Source organism: Mastigoproctus giganteus, chromosome 7 (assembly GCF_048544385.1).
Source record: "Mastigoproctus giganteus isolate SK-2022 chromosome 7, ASM4854438v1, whole genome shotgun sequence".
NCBI classification, from domain to species: Eukaryota; Metazoa; Arthropoda; class Arachnida; order Uropygi; family Thelyphonidae; genus Mastigoproctus; species Mastigoproctus giganteus.
Window position 1 is genome coordinate 150,982,375 of NC_143581.1, and position 18,477 is coordinate 151,000,851.

The following is an 18,477-nucleotide window of genomic DNA, read 5'->3' on the forward strand; positions in this document are numbered from 1 at the left end:
ATAACTTGTCATAGTTTTATTAATGTTCCCATTACAGGCAACTGTCGGTTTACGAATGAGTTCAGTTCCAAGACTTTGTTCGTTATACATTTTGGTCGGTATGTGTATCTTGCATTCCTGAACTTTTACGATATGTATCGTATAAATTAGCTGCCATTTTAAAGCATTAAAACCATGTACTAAACATTGAATGATCTATACAATACGTTTTATTACAATGTATGTATGCATTACGGTTGATCATATGCGATACATAACGTAAAATAAAATAAAAAAGAATGAAAAAACAGAGTTACAAAATAGAAATAAAGAAAATGAGTACTAACATAATATGTAATGTACGCACATATGTATTCAACTTTTATTCGTCAATATCTTCATCGGAGTTCAATATTTTCCAAATAAGTGACACTAGTTGCAGATGAGGTAGAAGGAAGGGTACCTGATAATGAAGAAACAGTTGGGTTTTCCAGTTTTTTAAAATGTTTTTATAGAAGATTGCATAGTTATTCTTTTTTTTTTTCTTTTTCTTCCTTCAAAAATCTCACTGTAGCATGCTATAGACAGTCATAAATGCCTCTTTTCACTTTTCTTTCCATATTTGCATCTTCTTCAATGAATGCCAACCCCTCAGAAATTGATTTAAAAGCTGCAGCCATTTTCTGTCTTGTAAATGTTCTGGGTGGCTGTTACTCTGTTACTTCAGAATTTAGATGCATCTCTATTTCAAATATTTCATTGGTTGTTAATTCCTCAGAATGCAAGTCCGAAAGCTCTCTCACATCGGCACCTCCATAGCCAGGTGAGCAGGAGCAGCAGCAGTGCGTAGCACACGCTTCTTGATTAGACCGGGGTTCAAGCCCATGACCACCAAATGCAGAGGATGCGGAAAGGTCAGGGAATGACCACCGCATATCCCCGGAGCAATATGGCCATAGTTGCTAATGCTCCTAAAAACCAAATAACAACAACATCTCTCACGTCAGTCACATCAAGGTCAAGGTTCATTTTATTGCCCAGTTCAATAATTTCCTGATAATTATTGTAATAAATACATTTTTTAAAAGTTTATTTAAGTCTTACAATTATGTTCACTATACGTTTGGCATTTCGTTTTATAAGGAACTCTATATCTATTGGTGACTTGAAGAAATTTTGAATGATTGGAACATTCGTTATAGCGAATATTCATAAATTGAACGTTCGTAAACCGAGAGTTGCCTGTACCAGGAAAGACTTAATTTGCTATGACTATAGAAAATTTTAAGTCTCTATAACTTAATCAGAAATATGTTAGATGATCAAAGGATGAGTGAGAGAGTCAGTCAAATTGTAAAAACTACAATGTTTGAGGTACTACAGAAATGTTTAAGGCACTACAGCAGTTCATCCTAGAGAAATGAAATTTGGTATATTTTGTTTCAAGAGTCCAGTCTTTCAGAAATCCAAGATTTTAATCTTCTGGCTTTGTTCAGAGATACGGAGGTGTGTTAAAAAAATAGGTATTTGTTGATTTGTGTAAAAGGAGTGGGCAGCTTGTTAAGAACTTGGCTAGGTGTGCTGCCAAGCACCTATTTATAGATTAAATGTAGTTTTGATGCACCATTGTTAGCTTTACACAATCCATGTACATTTCATATATATTATTATTCAAGACACTCATAAACATGGTGTCGTTTGTGAAAAGATACATATAAAGAGAGAGAGAAAAGAGACTTAAAGAAGAAAAAAGTATACTAGAGGAGAGTAATAAATATTATACAGTTATAATTAAACTGAACAACTAAAAGCTAAATCTTAGTAATTAATTGATGAGGAGATAACTGTATTTATTATTATTAGCTACCATATGGTGCAAGGAAGCCTGAGGCTTTGCTGCATCAGCTAAAAAAAATTCTGAGTTACCCTGAGAGAGAGTCAGAAGCAGAAGGGAATCACCAAGAAAGAGAAGAATGATGATATCCAGCCCAGGGTCCTGAGCTGGATATCATTATTCTTTTTGCTTTTCAGTTCTATTAATCACAGAAAAGAAAAATTCAATTAATTAAAAAAATAAAATCAAACTTGCCTGAAATGTAACACACTAGGTGCATTAATAGCCATGATATTTCTACTGCATACAGCCACTATTTTGCTGCACAGAACTCAAAAAATATTTCAGTAGTTCCCATGATGTCAGTTGTACTGGGTACTTGTTTACAAGTATGTCAGTTATTCTAAACTAGCTCCACAATATTAGAGAAGGGACTTTGTATGTCACTGATTAATACAAATATAGAATAAAAGAAAATGTTTAATAAACTGTAAAACCTAGGTAAGTAAAATACAATAAAAGGTAAAAACTGATAAATAGTGATAAATAGCTTTCAAAGCAGTGTTCCTCTTTCTGAACTCTCAAGCATACAGTATATTAACAATTCTAATTATGATGTTGCATCATATGATAATTTTTGTTACCTGTTATATGACATTATATTATTTGAATTGTTAATGTGTTTTAGAGTTGAGAAAGCGACACTGCCTCAAAAGCTAATCGCTTCTAGCCATTATATTTTATAAGTTCTTAACTGGTTTTTACCATTTACTATATTTTGCTGTCCTTGGTTTTTATTTTTTTTTATTCTATATCTGTGGTAATCAGTGGATGAAAGAATATTTTACCAAAACCAGAGTTTTTTTTTTTTCTCAGACTTTTTAAGCATAACAATCATAATTTACATAGCAGGTTATTCACTTTTAAATGGTATTATGTTAGTATTCATTGTGCCTAGTATATTTAAGTTTCTCATATTTCAGTGGTTACTGTTAGCACTCACAGTTTACTGAAGAAACTGTGAGTGCTAACAATTAATTTACTGATTGTTATTTATAACTAAATTACATTTATTAAAAATATTAAAGGGTACAAACTCTTCCATAAGACAAACTTTTACACTTCCTTAACCCTTTTCTAGTTATAAATATATATATGTTGTGTGTTTTGCAAGTAATTTCAAATAATGTCCATTTATGTATGAATTGGCTAAAAATATTCAAGTAAGTGCAGTCATACCTTATGTGGGCTTCCAGGTAATTGTAGATGCAGTTTATAATAGATGGTGGCCAGAAAATAGCTTGGAAAATCAGAAAAGAAGCTCACACCTATTAGATTTAGATGCCTGCATTGTGCTAGCAGAAGCGGCGCCTCCATAGCCAGGTGGGCAGGAGCAGCAGTGCGTAGTACACGCTTCTTGATTAGACTGGGGTTCGAGCCCCCGTGACCACCAAATACGGAGGATGCAGAAAGGTCAGGGAATGAACAGTTGCTAATGCTCCTAAAAACCAAATAACAACAACAGCTAGCAAAAGCCAATATTGAATTAATGAATCAGGTGATACATGATGCATTTATGGCATTTTTAAGCTTTTGACTGTGGTAATTTACTAATGCACACTGTGTAGTACATTAAGGCTTACAATAACATCTCATATTGTGAAATCCTTCACAGGTTGCCTAGTCCTGCACTTTCAAATAAGTAATGTTTCCATGGAGAAGACTACTATCACTTACATCGATGAGTCAAAACATTATGACCAACAAGTCGTTATGCAAAACGAAGCAACTGTGGGTGAGCTACGGCACAGGCACGGGTCAGGACACTGTATACAAAACACTTGATACTGAGCTCCGTTAATCAGTATTACTCTTGTTCTACAGATGGGAAAGGCAGCAGACTTAAGCAAGTTTGACAAAGGTCAAATTGTAATGGCCAGAAGACTGGGTCAGAGCATATCCGAAACGGCACAGCTGGTGGGGTGCTCACTGGTAGCCGTAGTTAGTACCTACCGAAAGTGGCCCGAGGAGGGAAATCCACAAACTGCCGGCGAGGTGTTGGACAACCACGGTTCACCAATGCTCGAGGTGAGCAAAGGCTCTCCCGGATGGTACGTGGCAATAGAAGGGCTACTATGGCCCAACTCGCCAGTAATTGGAATGCTTGTGAGGAAGTAATGTGTCACAACACACAGTACATCGAACCCTGCTGAAAATGGGGCTACGTAGCTGCAGGCCGCTCCGAGTGCTCATGCTAACCATGGTTCACCAGCGACAGCACCTACAATGGGCACGCAAGCATCGAAACTGGACCTTGAGTGACTAGAAGAAGGTCGTCTGGTCCAATGAATCACATTTCCTGTTGCACCGTGTGGACGGTGGGTACATTGCGTCTTTTACTTGGGGAAATGATGCCGCCTGAATGCACCGTGGGATGAAAACAAGTCAGTGGTGTCGTGCTTTTGGCAATGTTCTGCTGGGATACCCAGTCATGCATGTGCTGGGCACTCTGATGTCTACCACCTACCCAAACACCATTGCTGACCAGGTACACCCTTTCATGGCAATGGTCTTCCCTTCTGGCAGTACCATCTTTCAGCAGGATAATGCACCATGCCACACTGCCCGGATTGTTCGAGACTGGTTTGCAGAACATGAGGAAGACTTCCAGGTATTGCCCTCACCTCCAAATTCCCCAGACATCAATCTCATTGAGCATCTGTGGTTTGCGTTGGAACAGCAACTCCGAGCTGCAGCATCTCAACCACAGACCTTACAGAAGTTGTAGGATCTGCTGGTTACGTGTTGGTACCAGATACCACAAGACATATTTAGAAATCTTGTATCATCCATGCCTCGTCAGGTATGAGCTGTTTTGGCTGCACATGGAGGACCAACATCATATTAGGTAGGTGGTCATAATGTTTTGGCTCATCGGTTTATTCTCAGTTTAGTGCCACTGCCCAGATTGGTTGGTTAGTTGGGGATTTATTTGGCACATCAGCATCTATGGCCATAGTGCACCAGAACTGTTTCAAGAATTTTTGTTCCCTCTTCAAGCAGAAGTTAGGCACTATGAATGGGCAGAAAACCTGCTACATATTTGAAAGCTGAGAGAGAGTATTTGTATTTTTGAATATTAGTTGCTGTTTAATACTTGTAATCCATGCAAAAAATTCGACATATCTCTCCTGTAGCACTACCACTCATTTTTTGCTGCAATGAAATATGCAGGCTGCTCTTATTGTTATTCCTTTTTGCTATCCATAATTTTTAGCTATTTAGATATATGCTGAAAATGTTTACTTCATTCACTGAAATGCAAAACATTTGCTCTGTTATTTGTCGGGGTTCATTGTTGCAGATATAACTTGTTCTTTTATAGCCTGCACCTGAAGTCAAGATTGTAAATAATCTTCCTTCTCTGACTGTAGAAGAGGTTGCACCTGTTAACATTAGTGATGCAGCTCTACTTGCCCCTGAAGAAATACAGGTAAAATATTTATGTCAAACTATAGTGACATGGATTGTCAAATCATTCATTTAAAACAATTAAAATGATAATTTAATTGTGATTTTTTTCTAAAAACAAAAATTAATGTTATCCATTTTACTTACTGAATATGAATTATATATCACGTGCATACCTGCCAATAAATATCCATTAATTTCTCTCTTTTGCATTTAAGGATGCTTTTTGCAGATTCCAATGTGTTATGTTTTTTATCATATACAATCTGTTATGTTCATTGATAATATTCACAGCTAAATAAGTATGAGGGAGGCTGGCAAGTAATTTGCAAATTTTTCAAAAAAAAAAAAAAAAAAACATACTTGCAGCCTTAAAAAGTGTTGAATTTTGGTGTATCATTTTTCTACATATACCACCTAATTCAATATATTTTATCCATCACTTAATAAATTTTTGTCTGCCATTCAAGTAAAATTTCAGCCATCTCTTCATAGCTGCTTTAACTCCTTCACTAGGGGATTCTTGGCAGTATTTGCATGGCTGCAAATACTGCCAATAAATATATCATTGAACATCACTTTCATCCTTGAAAATGATGAAAAATATGGTGACTGTTTATGGGCCTCTGGGTGCTACCTTACTTATTCATTCTTTTTGTGAACTTGCCTGATGTCACAGTGTACTGAATTGAATTGATTATGGTCCCTCTTTCCAAAAATTTGGTGCAGCTAACACCCAGAGGCCCATAAACAGTCACCATATTTTTCATCATTTTCAAGGATGAAAGTGATGTTCAATGATATATTTATTTACAGCATTAGTATTGGATGAATTTAACTCTAAGTTCTCAGTACAGGTTTAAAATGCAGTAATTGAGATAAATTTGTGCAGCAGGCAGTTCAATCTTAAATACATATATATATTAAAAATAATAAATTAGGTAAAATATTAGTTTTAACAAGTGCTTTGTATTTACAGAGCTTACTTTCAAAGCTGTAATGATGAGGGTTGGAAGACAATAAAGTGAATTAAACTAAAATTTAACAGTCCTAAAAGATATCCCAATCTCTTCCATCATGCAAAATGGATTGATGTCTTTTGAGGTTATGATGGACATCTTGATGAGATTCAATCTTCCTTACATTTCTAGAATACAGCTCTAAAACTCTGTTTGCAGTAGGCCACTGGGTAGTCTGCCAGACCAAACCTATTGATAACTCTCTGTGGCATCCATAGCCAGTGTATAATCTCCCTGCCTCTGTTTTGTCAGATAACAACTGTAGGGAGTCCAACTTGTGTGTATACAGGGAGAAGACATTGTCAAGGCCACATTTTGTCAAGGAGTTGAATATATTCTTGCTGTGTGTACGCCATATCCAAACATACATTTCCCCATTTTTACTTTTCTGCTGAATATGTCATGAGTAGTCAAATTAATAGAACAAACTTATCTGAAAAAAGATCTAAACCTCCCAAATACTATCCTCATTCATTTCACAAATATATGTGGTCTCAGTTCCAATCTGAATGATGTCCATTTCCACTTACTTTTTCAGGCAGAATCCCAATTATTGGGTGCCTCAACCACTGTCATCTCAGTTATTTTGATTATTCACTGTACAATTTCTTTTATTTCAAAGGTTGTACTGCTGACATCTGCTCTGGTATTTCCTATTAGAGACTTAATAATTTGGAACCTCCTCTTTTCTGGCTTAAAATCTTTCAACCCCATTCTGTCATATTCATCTATTGCCTCTGTTGTTCTCCCAGTTCCATTAATCACTCTGAACTCTTTGACTTTGTTTCTTTGAAATTCTCCAGTCCAACTTTCCTGACATTGAGGTAATTTTCCTTGAAACTATCATTCACACTCCAGCTGGTCAAGATTCTAAGGCTTTCACAATTACTAGTGACTTCATACAAATTGTTCTTCATTTAGCTACCAGAATACCAGACAATCCTAACCACCCACCCAATTTTCTTGACCTTTGTCTCACAAACAACCATGCACTTTGCATGGTCAAGGTGAATGATCCTCTAGGCACTTCACATCACAACTTGGCAGTGGTCTCTTCTCCAGTGGAACTTTTCTCTCATGGTTATTCTCAGCTTCATATTATTTGGCATTACAAAAATGCGAAATAAGATGACCTGTGAGATATCTGTTCTTCTTTTCCTTGGTTGACTTACTGTTTTGAACTTTCTGATGTCAATGTTTGCTCAAATCATGTTAATGAAATTAATTTTGAACGGATGAAATCATTTATTCCATACTCTACCATAAAATCTACATTCACACATGAGGAGTTATTCAGGAAGGGGAATGTCGTAGGTGAAGTAAACATTGGCAGTGAGCTAGATGATTTTCTAATAACTGAGAGGAAAGTGGAGGAGAAATTGTTGAGAATAAACATAAAGGCACCCGGGGTGGATGGGATCTATCCAGTTATATTAAAGGAGGCAGCAAAGGAAGTAAGCAAACCCCTAGCCATAATTATGAGAGCTTCTTTGGACTCAGGGGAGGTACCCATAGACTGGAGATGTGCAAATGTAACCCCAATTCACAAAGGAGGATCAAGGGCTGACACAAGTAATTATAGACCTGTTAGTTTAACTTCAGTTCCAGGAAAATTAATGGAGGCACTGTTAAAGAAGCACTGCAGGATCATCTAGACAAGAATTCAGTTATAGCTCAGACACAGCATGGTTTTGTTAAGGGCAGGTCTTGTCTGACCAATTTGATTGGATACTATGATGTAGTCACAAAAGAACTGGATGCAGGGAATAACTTTGATATTATATATTTGGATCTTAGAAAGGCTTTTGATACTGTTGTGCATGGAAGACTGCTGCACAAATTGGAGCAGTGTGGCATTGGAGGCAAATTGCTGCTATGGATAAAGGGATGGTTGAGTGGCAGAAGACAGAGAGAGAGTGGTAATCAATGGACACTGCTCAATGTGGACTAATGTTATTAGTGGAGTTCCTCAGGGTTCAGTGTTGGGTCCATGTTGTTTTCTGTATTTATAAATGATATTGATGATGGTATATCAAGCTTAATGTCCAAGTTTTCAGACGATACAAAGGTTGACAGCGTTGTTAAGGACACTACTGATGCTATGCTGCTGCAACAGGATCTGGAAAGGTTGAGCAGATGGGCTGAGAGGTGGCAAATGAAGTTTAACATTGACAAATGTAAAGTACTACATATGGGAAACAGTAACCCCAGATCAACGTATCAACTCTGTGGTACTACGCTGACAGTGGTAGAGAATGAAAAGGACCTGGGGGTAATTGTGCAGGCAGATATGAAGTTCTCTGAGCAGTGCAGACGAGCTGCAAGAGTAGCTCATCGTGTCTTGTCAATGATATACAGGAATTTTTCTAGCAGGGATAGGGATGTGATTATTCCCTTGTATAGGGCATTGGTCAGGCCACACCTTGAGTACTGTATACAGGTCTGGAGGCCCCATTTCAAGAAGGATGTAGAGCTGCTGGAACGAGTACAGAGAAGGGCAACAAGATTAGTGAATGGAACAAAGGGTTGCTCTTACGAAGAAAGGCTTAAGTTTTGCAAATTACAGAGTCTGGAGACTAGGCATCGGCGAGGTGATCTGATAGAGGTGTATAAGGTTTTGAATGGCTTGAGCATGCTCAATGCCGATGGGATTCTTCCTCTTGCTCAGAAGGACGGATGTCAGATAGATGTGCGGAAGTTTGCCTTTAGCCAGCGGGCAGTTGGTTTGTGGAATAGACTTCCATCACTTGTTGTTAAAGTTGATAGCCTAAACAAATTTAAGGCTCAGCTGGACAGGTATTTCGAACGAACGGAGGGGTGAAATGGGAGTAGTGGTTGTTTTTTTTTTTTTTTTTTTTGGCTGATGCTGAATAAGCTTGCTTTCTTGCATCATATGCCTCTACTAATGCTAATGCTAAATCTTGACATTTATCTAAACCTTACATTTCAAATAAATGTGCTAAGGCTATTCAAGATAAGAATGTTGCATATCGCAATTGGCTCACTTCCATATCTGCCTACACCACTGGTTTTCAACTGATGTGCCACAGCACCTTAGGGTACCACAACAACATTCCAGGGGTGCCACGTAATTTGGATTGAAGTTACTTAAACTTATTTATTTTTTTAAAAAAATGTATATATTTATTTCATTATAAAAAGGTGTATGGTATCTTTTTAGTTTTGTGGTGATCCATAATTGATGTTTATTTAGTACCTCTATATAAAGAATAAAATTCTTGTAATAACTATCATATAACATATTTTTTTTAATATTAGATATATATATATACAAAGAGAGAGAGAGAATCAGATCTAACAGGCAGAAAACTGAGTAGGGATGCCACAAAATAAAATAAATTACTTAGGGCTGCCATTATTAAAAAAAGGTCAAAAACCTGGCCTATACCAAAGCCCACAACAATTAGTTTCCCAAAGCAGTTGTTAATCAGCCCAAACTATATTTTGGACAGTCTAACAGTAGAAAACTTGCTTCTTGTTCATTTGGTAGGCAAGTATTCTGCACTCTTTCCAAAGCTACTGGCTGCACTTTTGCCCCTTTTTGCTCCCACCTTTGTTAAAACGTGATGGCTCTCTTCCCTCCATAGCTAAAGATAAAGCTGACTTACTAACATCCTACTTTTCTTCTAACTTTTTTATTGATGCTCTTGGTAAACCACCTCCTATCATTCCCAGTACACTTGACTTAACCCCTCCTGTGATCTTTCCATCAAAAGCATGTCAGAAGAAATTTAACCACTTTTGATGCAAAAAAATGTCTTGTGAATTGGTGACTGTTTTAGTCTTCAATCAGATTTCCAGTTTTCTTTCTGGCCATTCACTTCAGGTGTTTGTAAATGACTATCTGTTTTCTGGCATCTCCACTATTGCTGGTGCTCCCCAAGGTTCAGTTCGCCCACTCTTTTCTTGTATAATAATGACCTCCTTCCACTGACTGGAAATCCTATCCATAATTTTGCCAATGATAGCTCGCTGCATTCCACCTTTCAGTTTGAGAGACTTTGTCCTGCGTAAACAACTTCAACGTTTTGAATATTGAAAACCAATTCCTTAAATGCTGCTCTACTGGTAATTCTCCATTGAGACTGAGATAATTTAGTTGATTTCAATTTCAATCCTTCTAAAACTCAATTCTATCTCACAAAAAGGTATCTACTGCTCTACTTATCTTTGATGACACAAATTTCTTGACAAGATCACATATCTCTGTTAGAAATTATCCTGACTTCTAATCTCTCTTGTCATATGCACATCACAAATACTGCTTCCTCTGCATCTAAATAGCTTGGTTTTCTCCTTTGCTCTCAACATTACTTTTCTTCTAAAGAACCACTCACTCTGTACAAATCTCAAATCTGCCCTACTGTGGGATATTGTTCCTACATCTGGAGTGATATCCTATAACTTCTCCCAGGCTTCTAAATTCCATTGAAAAGAGGGCATTCAGGTTAATTAATGGCATGTCTCTTACAGTCTCTTCACTCACTGCCTCATAAACATTGTTTCTGCTACATGCCCCCCTCTCTCTCTTTCTCTTCCCCCCCAAACCAGGGGCGCCTCCGTAGCCAGGTGGGAAGGAGCAGCAGTGCATAGCACGTGCTTCTTGATTAGACCGGGGTTCGAGCCCATCACCACCAAATATGGAGGATGCGGAAAGGTCAGGGAATGACCACCGCATATCCCGGAGCAATATGGCCTTAGTTGCTAATGCTCCTAAAAAACCCAACAACAACAACAACCCCCCCAAACCAGTCTGAACATGTGCTGCAAGCAGTCAGCATCTATTTACTGCTTCAAACTCACAGAGCTAACTTTTCTTCTTCCTCATTTATCCCTGAACTTCTGTTCTCGAGTAACAACTTTCCTTCACACGTATTTCTCGAAAAGTACGATCTACAAAAATTCAAATTTAATCAACAAGTATTTTCTGTCTTCTCAACCTTCAACACATGCACGGTATGGAGTACTATAGTTTCTAATACTAGGCTTTTCATACCTAGTAAGAAATACTGTTTGGGGTTGAACATTGAAAAATGCAAAGTACTGCATATACATATAAGTAACCCCAATGAAATGCAAACTGTGTTGTACTACACTCAGGGTGGTAGAGAATGAAAAGAACTGGGGGTAATTATGCAGTCAGATATGAAGCTTTCTGAGCAGTGCAGACAGACTGCCAGAGCAGTTCGTGAGATCTTGTCAGTGATGTACAGGAATTTTGCTAGTAGGGATAAGGAGGTGATTATCCCTTTGTATAAGGCAATGGTCAGGCCTTGAGTACTGCGTACCGGTCTGGAGGCCTCATTTTAGGAAGGATGTACAGTTGCTAGAATGAGTACAGAGAAGGGCAGAATGATTGGTGAGGAGAACAAAGGGGTCCTTCTACGAAGAAAGGCTTCGTAGTTCTGAAAATTGGACATCTAGAGACTAGGCACCTGCGAAGTGATCTGATTGAGGTGTATAAGGCCTTGAATGTATTGAGCATTCTCTATGCTGATGAGAATCATCCTCTTGTTCAGATTATGAACCTGTGGGGGCATAAATTCAAATTGAGGAAGGGCCGTTGTAGAACAGATGTGTAGAAATTTGCCTCTAGCCAGCAGGTAGTTGATTCCTGGAACAGTGTTCCATCTGTCATTGTGGAAGTTGAAAATTTAATTAAATTCAAATAAGAACTAGGCAAACTTTTGGAGTGAATGGATGGGTGAAATAGGAAGGTTTTTTTTTTTTTTTTTGCTGATGTTGTATAATCTTGCTTTCTTTTGCATCATATGCCTCTGTTTTGCATATGATGCAAAATACTTTTCATTCTTGGAGTTTTCATAAGAAAAAGGAAAAGTGCACACATTTTCTGGTTTGTTATACAGTGGATTCCACTTATTTGGCCACCGTTTAATCCGGGCAGCCGTTTATTTTTGTTTATTTGGGGCAAATCTTAAAATACAGAACCCAGTCGAGAAAACAGCCAGGGTTACTTTGCTTAATTGGAACAACACGCTGTTAAATGGGGGGCAGGAGACCGCAGCACTGGAGATTACTCTACAATTCTCTGCAACCATACCACGGTATTCGGTCGGATTTCTGGAGGTCACAACCATAAAACAATAAAAACAATTAGCAGTCACCTGTTTATTGGGCTTTTCTGTTAGTGCAATCTATCATAAACGGATAGTAAACTTGATGTTACTGAATTTGCGACAATACTGACAGCTGGAATTCTGTGGGTTTTTATGGTGAAATGTGTTTACACTTCCATGGAGTCTTCAATCATATAAAAAATTAATTTTCAGAATCTTCTCTTCATTCCTATTTTCAAAGCTTCGTAACTTGTTACTCTGCTTTCACTTGCATGTATTGTGTTACTTGCAATTTGTGTATTGTACGTGTGTTCTTTGTTATTGATTGCTTATCTTTTTACTGTTTTAAATTTTAACCCCCCCACACACAAATATCAGTGAACAGAAATATCAACTTGTTAGTATGTACATATTACAGTACGTATTAATTATTCCAATTATCACGTATATTCTTCCAACTTTTACGTATCATTTAATTTTTTAATTGGTAAGATAATAAAGGGTAAATTTGTGCTTAATATATCTTTACTTTGATAGCCTGTGGATAATATTCCTCCTATTTTTCCCTAATTAGAATCACTGTTTAACAGAATTAAAATTCAATTCACAAACGTGATCACAATGACCGGTGCTTACTACACATCATATAGTGTACCTCTCTTGAACACAGTCTGTGCCCAGAAGTCAAAAGCAAAATCTCTGTTAATCACTTATCAATGCAATAAGGGTTGTGCTTACTACACATCGTATAGTGAATGGTACTTTCTATGGTGAGTCCATTGTAATGTGATTTGATTGTACAGTGAACCAATTGTAAAGGGGGGGGGGTCCATTGTATTTTTAACTATTTACGTGAAACTTCGGATAATTGGGGCAGCCGCTTAATCAGGCCAAAATGCACTATCCCCGATGTGTCCCAAATAACCGGAATCGACTGTATTTAAAAAAAAAAAAAAAAAAAAAAAAAGAACCAATAAAAATTTAAATGGAATAAAAAGAATTAAGAGAACAGTGGGGCAACCTGGATTCAAGAATAATGAGGCTTTCTAAACTTGTGAATGTCATCAGCAGGCTAGAAAGTATGAAACACTGAAGAATGTATGTTAAATATAAACAGTTAATGTACTGCAGTGGCATGGAGCTGATGTATTAGCTCCATAGTCATATTTTTGGATATGATAGACTCCAACAATCATATCTCTTTGCGACTAAGATACTTGAGAGTGTCGCTAAGTAGGCACTTCTATTCTCTGAAATAGGAGTCCGGAAGTAATAAGCATGAAGCTGGTCAAATGTATAAAACATAATAGTTATTTCTTTTTATAACTATTTTGTAATACTGGATTATTGTAAAATGCAATCATAATATTCAGAAATAATAGATGTTGGTATCTTAATATTTAATAAATGTTAATAACTTAATTAAAAGCTTACATTAGTCATTCTTTTGATCTGTGTCCATTGCCCTTTTAGTTTTGCTGTCACTTTCATTTGTAATAAACAGTACAGACCGTAAATTCTTCAATAATACAATCAATTTCCCAGTACTTCTGCTCTATGTTGAAAACATGCTTACAGCAACTTTTCTATATTTCTTGATTTATGCTAGCTATTCCTTGTTTTGTATATATTCCATTATATATGTCATGTTCAGATCTTGAATATTTTTATTTCAAATAAATTTTTTTCTGTCGAGCCCATATTAATTAAGTAAAGTTTAAATCGCAATAGTATGGTGGTAATCTTAAGGCAATGTGTCCATACTCATGGAGCATTCTATTTGCTGTGTAAGTTTTTGGAATGTTTAAATGGCTAATAATTTCTAATAATTCACACATAATAGGCTGAAATGATAGTCTCACCAACTACTCTATAATATCTTGCTTCCACAACAAAGTGTTTGGAGACTTGTCTTGTTGAATGCTATGATATGGTGTATTACTAAAAACTATAACAGAACCTGCCTGAATATGTAGCAAGAGTTGCTGCTTTAACCAAGTTTCAGAATTTATGTTGATTCATTTGGCCATGGTAGTCACCAGTTGTGTTTTTATTTCCTGCACTTATTATTATACTAAGTTTTTTTTTTTTTTTTTTTTTTTTTAGCATGACCACAGTCCATGTTTCTAGATAATCCATCGATCCTCCAACACTTCTGAAAAATTAAATTATTATCCACCCAGGTTCTTCCCATAATCACAGTGATGCATTAATTGTTTATAAATATATTTTTCTCTGTAGAGCACTGTTGTCTCTTTCCATTTGGATTCTATTTTCTTCTGTTTAAACCCCATTTGTTTCAATATCTTGTGTAGAGCTGTTTTCCCAAATGGAAAATCAAATTTCTCTCTATTAACTGGCAACAATTTATTTAAAGTAGACAAATTTCCATTTACACTATAAAATTCTTGAATAGTGTGATGATTAATGCATCCATCAAAATTATCTACTTTATCAACTATTTTCCTACCCACTGATTTTTCCTTCTTACATGGATATTTTAATTTATCTTCCAGGTGCGATAGCAGTGAACATTATTTTCTAATCCATTTAATTGTTATTTCTGATAAAGCTGTGGCTAGAGCAGCTCTTCTTGTAGTCTGGATTTTGGGTACAATTAAAATCGAACATCTTTCTTCATCTCCAAAAAAACATTTTGGACGTTGTTCATTATATCTTTCTTTTCACTGTGAAGAACTTTTCAACTCTGTCATACAAACATTTTTGTCACTTAGGCAGGTGTCTGGCAGTTCAGTACACATGTGTACTGCTGAATCAGACCACTCATTCCACCTGCTGACTCTACTTTCCCTGTTTGTAAAATGGTTTGGTCTCTGAGAATTAAAACTCATGGAAAATCTTTTTAATGCAGGGGGGGGACTGTAAATTATAGTGGACATAATTTTGGTAGATACTGTCATTTATTTAATGAATTAAAACAATATAAAGAGTGGGGTTTGTTTGTTTTTTTTTTCATTATATTTGAATGAATAAATATTTTTTCTTACCAGCAGTTCTCGCCAGTATCCCTGTTTGAATGTAGTTTCTCTGTTTTGTCCCATATTGTATACCTTACATAAGTCTTTGAAATTAAATCTTCAGTACTTGTGCTTAAACTAAACTTCATTCCAGTAAGCTGGCAGATTAACACAACCAGTAGTGATCAGTTCTGACTTGCTTTTCCTAGGTGCTTGTTACCCAAAAGGGGGGGCCACCTGCTTTCTATGTGTTTGTACCCTAAGAGCTGCAAGCAAGCAAGCTTAGCTTGCTTACTCTTATGTATAGTCTGCATTACCTGGAAGGGAATGTATGGCACTGTCACTAGTGCTCTTTCCTAGAAGTCCTGCTGGCAAGGTGAGTATTGCAAGTGAGCAGTAGCCTTACTGAAGCTTCACAGGTGGAGAGAAACCATCTTTAATAAAAAAAAAAAAATTTCCAGCCTAACTCACAGGAGAGATGCTGACTAGAGTTCTTGCAGTCCTAACACATGGGAAATGCAAATGTGCAGCATACAAGGGGAGGCTGAAAAGTTTCTAGCATCTCATAGAAAGAATGCTGGAAAGTTGTTCAAGCCCATTTATTTTTCAACATAGGCCCACCCTTAAGTCAATGCACTTTCGGGCATGATCCACTAAATTTCATAAATAACCCACTGAAATAAAATTCACATTTTGACTCAAACCATTTGTTGACTGCATCCATCACAGCATTGTCACTATTGAATTTTAGCCCTTCCATCCATTTTGCTTGGAAATAGAAAATAGTCCAGAGCCAAATCCAGTGAGTAGGGCAGATGCTGTTAATAGCTTGAACACACAGTCATGCAGTGTTGCCTGAGTCATGAACTCTGTGTGCACCAGTGCCAGTGCATTGACTTGATACAAGATTACTCTTTTGGCCAATTTTCCATGCTTCTTGGGCTTCAATTCCTTATGGAAATGTTTCCGTAGGTTAGACTAATACTTGTCATTTATAGTGGCACCTCATTTCAGGAAATCAACCATGATATGATCTCTATCCTTCTACATCGCAAAAGACATGACTTTCCCAGGTGAGTTCTGCATCAAAACTTTTTAAGAGGGGGAGAAGATTGATGCTTCTGCTATTTCGGTTGATCTCTTGTTTCAGGGTTGAAGTGGTGCACCCAGATTTCTTCCAACTCTGTTTATATATATATATTGTATAGTGACATTCTCTTTTTCCAGTCACATAGCTCCCTAAGGAGCTGTTGTGGCCTTCAACAAATTCCTCCCACTGCATCAATCATGTGCTATAAGAGTGGCATCACAAAATGTCATGCCCAAAAGTTCACTGATCCCATCCTTCCACCTAGTTGAAGGTCTCTGCGCCTCTTACCCTCGGTTTTTTTCCCATTATATTCTTCAACAGAAAGTTTCCCTCCTTACCATGTGTCCAAAAAAATTAAGTTTTTTTCTGTTGATGCTATGAAGAAGAATTTTAGGCCTGCCAATTTTATTCAATGCCCACTCATTTGTTCTTCGATCAAGGTAAGAAATATGCAGTAATCTCCTGTAGCACCACATTTTTCAAATGCCTCAATTTTCTTCCTGTCAACTCTCTTCTGATTGCATCCTTCACATCCATAAGTGGCAACTGGAAAAATTAACAAATCAGTGATTCTCGGGTTTGTCTTTGGGAACAGATCTTGATCTCTCCATAATTTTGTCAGATCAGTGACTAACATTTTAGCAATACCTGTCGTGTCTTTACATTGTTTGAACAGTCACCATTTTTATTTATTCTTGACCCTAAGTAAACAAATTCATCAACTTCTTTGACATCTTTCCCATTAACCTTCACTTTACTGGAACCATGATTATCACCAATCACCATAATTTCAGTTTTACACAGATTCAGAAACAATCCTTTTTTTCTCACTTGCTTTGTGTATTCTCCTCAGTTTCTTTAAGATGATCCTTGGAATTGTTGTTTGGCATTACAAGAATGCAAAATGGGATGACCTGCGAGATTTCTTTTCCTTGGTCAGATTACTGTTTCAAAACTTGTGATGTCAGCGTTTGCTCAGATCGTGTCAGTGAAATTATTCTTGCAGGAATAGAATCCTTTGTCGAAACCTTGATTTTCCAATAAATGTGCTAAGGCTGTTTAAGAGAAGAATGTTGCATATCGTAATTGGCTTGTTTCTAATTCTTCAGTTTCATTTTCTTCCTACACCAAAACTCGCGACAATTGTAAAGCAGTTATTAATCAGTCCAAACTAGAGTTTGAACAGGCTAAGAGTAGAAAACTTGCTTCTTGCCCTAATGGAAGCCGAGCATTCTGGTCTCTTGCCAAAACTATTGGCTGCAACTTTTGCCCATCTCTGCTCCCACCTCTGTCCAAACCAAATGGTTCTGTTGTCACTTCAGCCAAGGATAAAGCTGATTTGCTATATCCCATTTTTCTTCCAACTCATGTATTAATGATCTTGGTAAAACACCTCCCACCATTCCCAACACGCTCCATTCAATGCCTCCTGTGGTCTTCCATCAAAAGGATGTCAGAAGGATTTTGACAAATCTCAGTGCTAAGAAAGCTCCAGTTCCCGCTGGTATTTCTCCACTTGTTCTCAAAACCTGTGCTCCTGAACTTACTCCTATTCTTTGCCGCCTTTTTTCACTTTCTTATTCCAAAGGTGTTTTTCCTTCTGCTTGGAAATCTGCTCATATCCAGCCAGTTCCTAAAAAGGATGACAAATCCCTTCCATCCAATTATCGTCCCATTGCATTTACTTCTACTCTTTTTAAAGTAATGGAGAAATTAATTAACTGCCAACTCTTAAACTACCTAGAAACCTTCCGTCTGATCAACGATCGCCAGTATGGATTCCGTCAGTGTCGATCCACTGTTGATATTCTGGCTTATGTTACCCATTTATGGACTAATTCAGTGGAAAAGTTTGGCGAAACATAAGCAGTTGCTCTTGACATCTCAAAGGCTTTCGATCGTGTTTGGCATAAAGGTCTTATGTCGACAAAAATATACCATTAGTTTGCTACGTGTGAGAAATATGTGGGGGAGGTGGTTGCAGAAGGAAGTAAACACTTATTGTGTT

At 37.1% G+C, this 18,477-nt stretch overlaps 1 protein-coding gene across 1 annotated transcript in view; it reads left to right on the forward strand.

The window, feature by feature from the left end:
- The window catches only part of LOC150083259 (U3 small nucleolar ribonucleoprotein MPP10), a 184,136-nt gene that overhangs the window by 157,647 nt on the left and 8,012 nt on the right, over window positions 1-18,477 (forward strand). Inside the window, exon 9 of the mRNA XM_090378453.1 lies at window positions 5,199-5,306. Within this exon, the coding sequence (XP_090234579.1) occupies window positions 5,199-5,306 (108 nt within the window). The remainder of the gene's footprint in view (window positions 1-5,198; window positions 5,307-18,477) is intronic.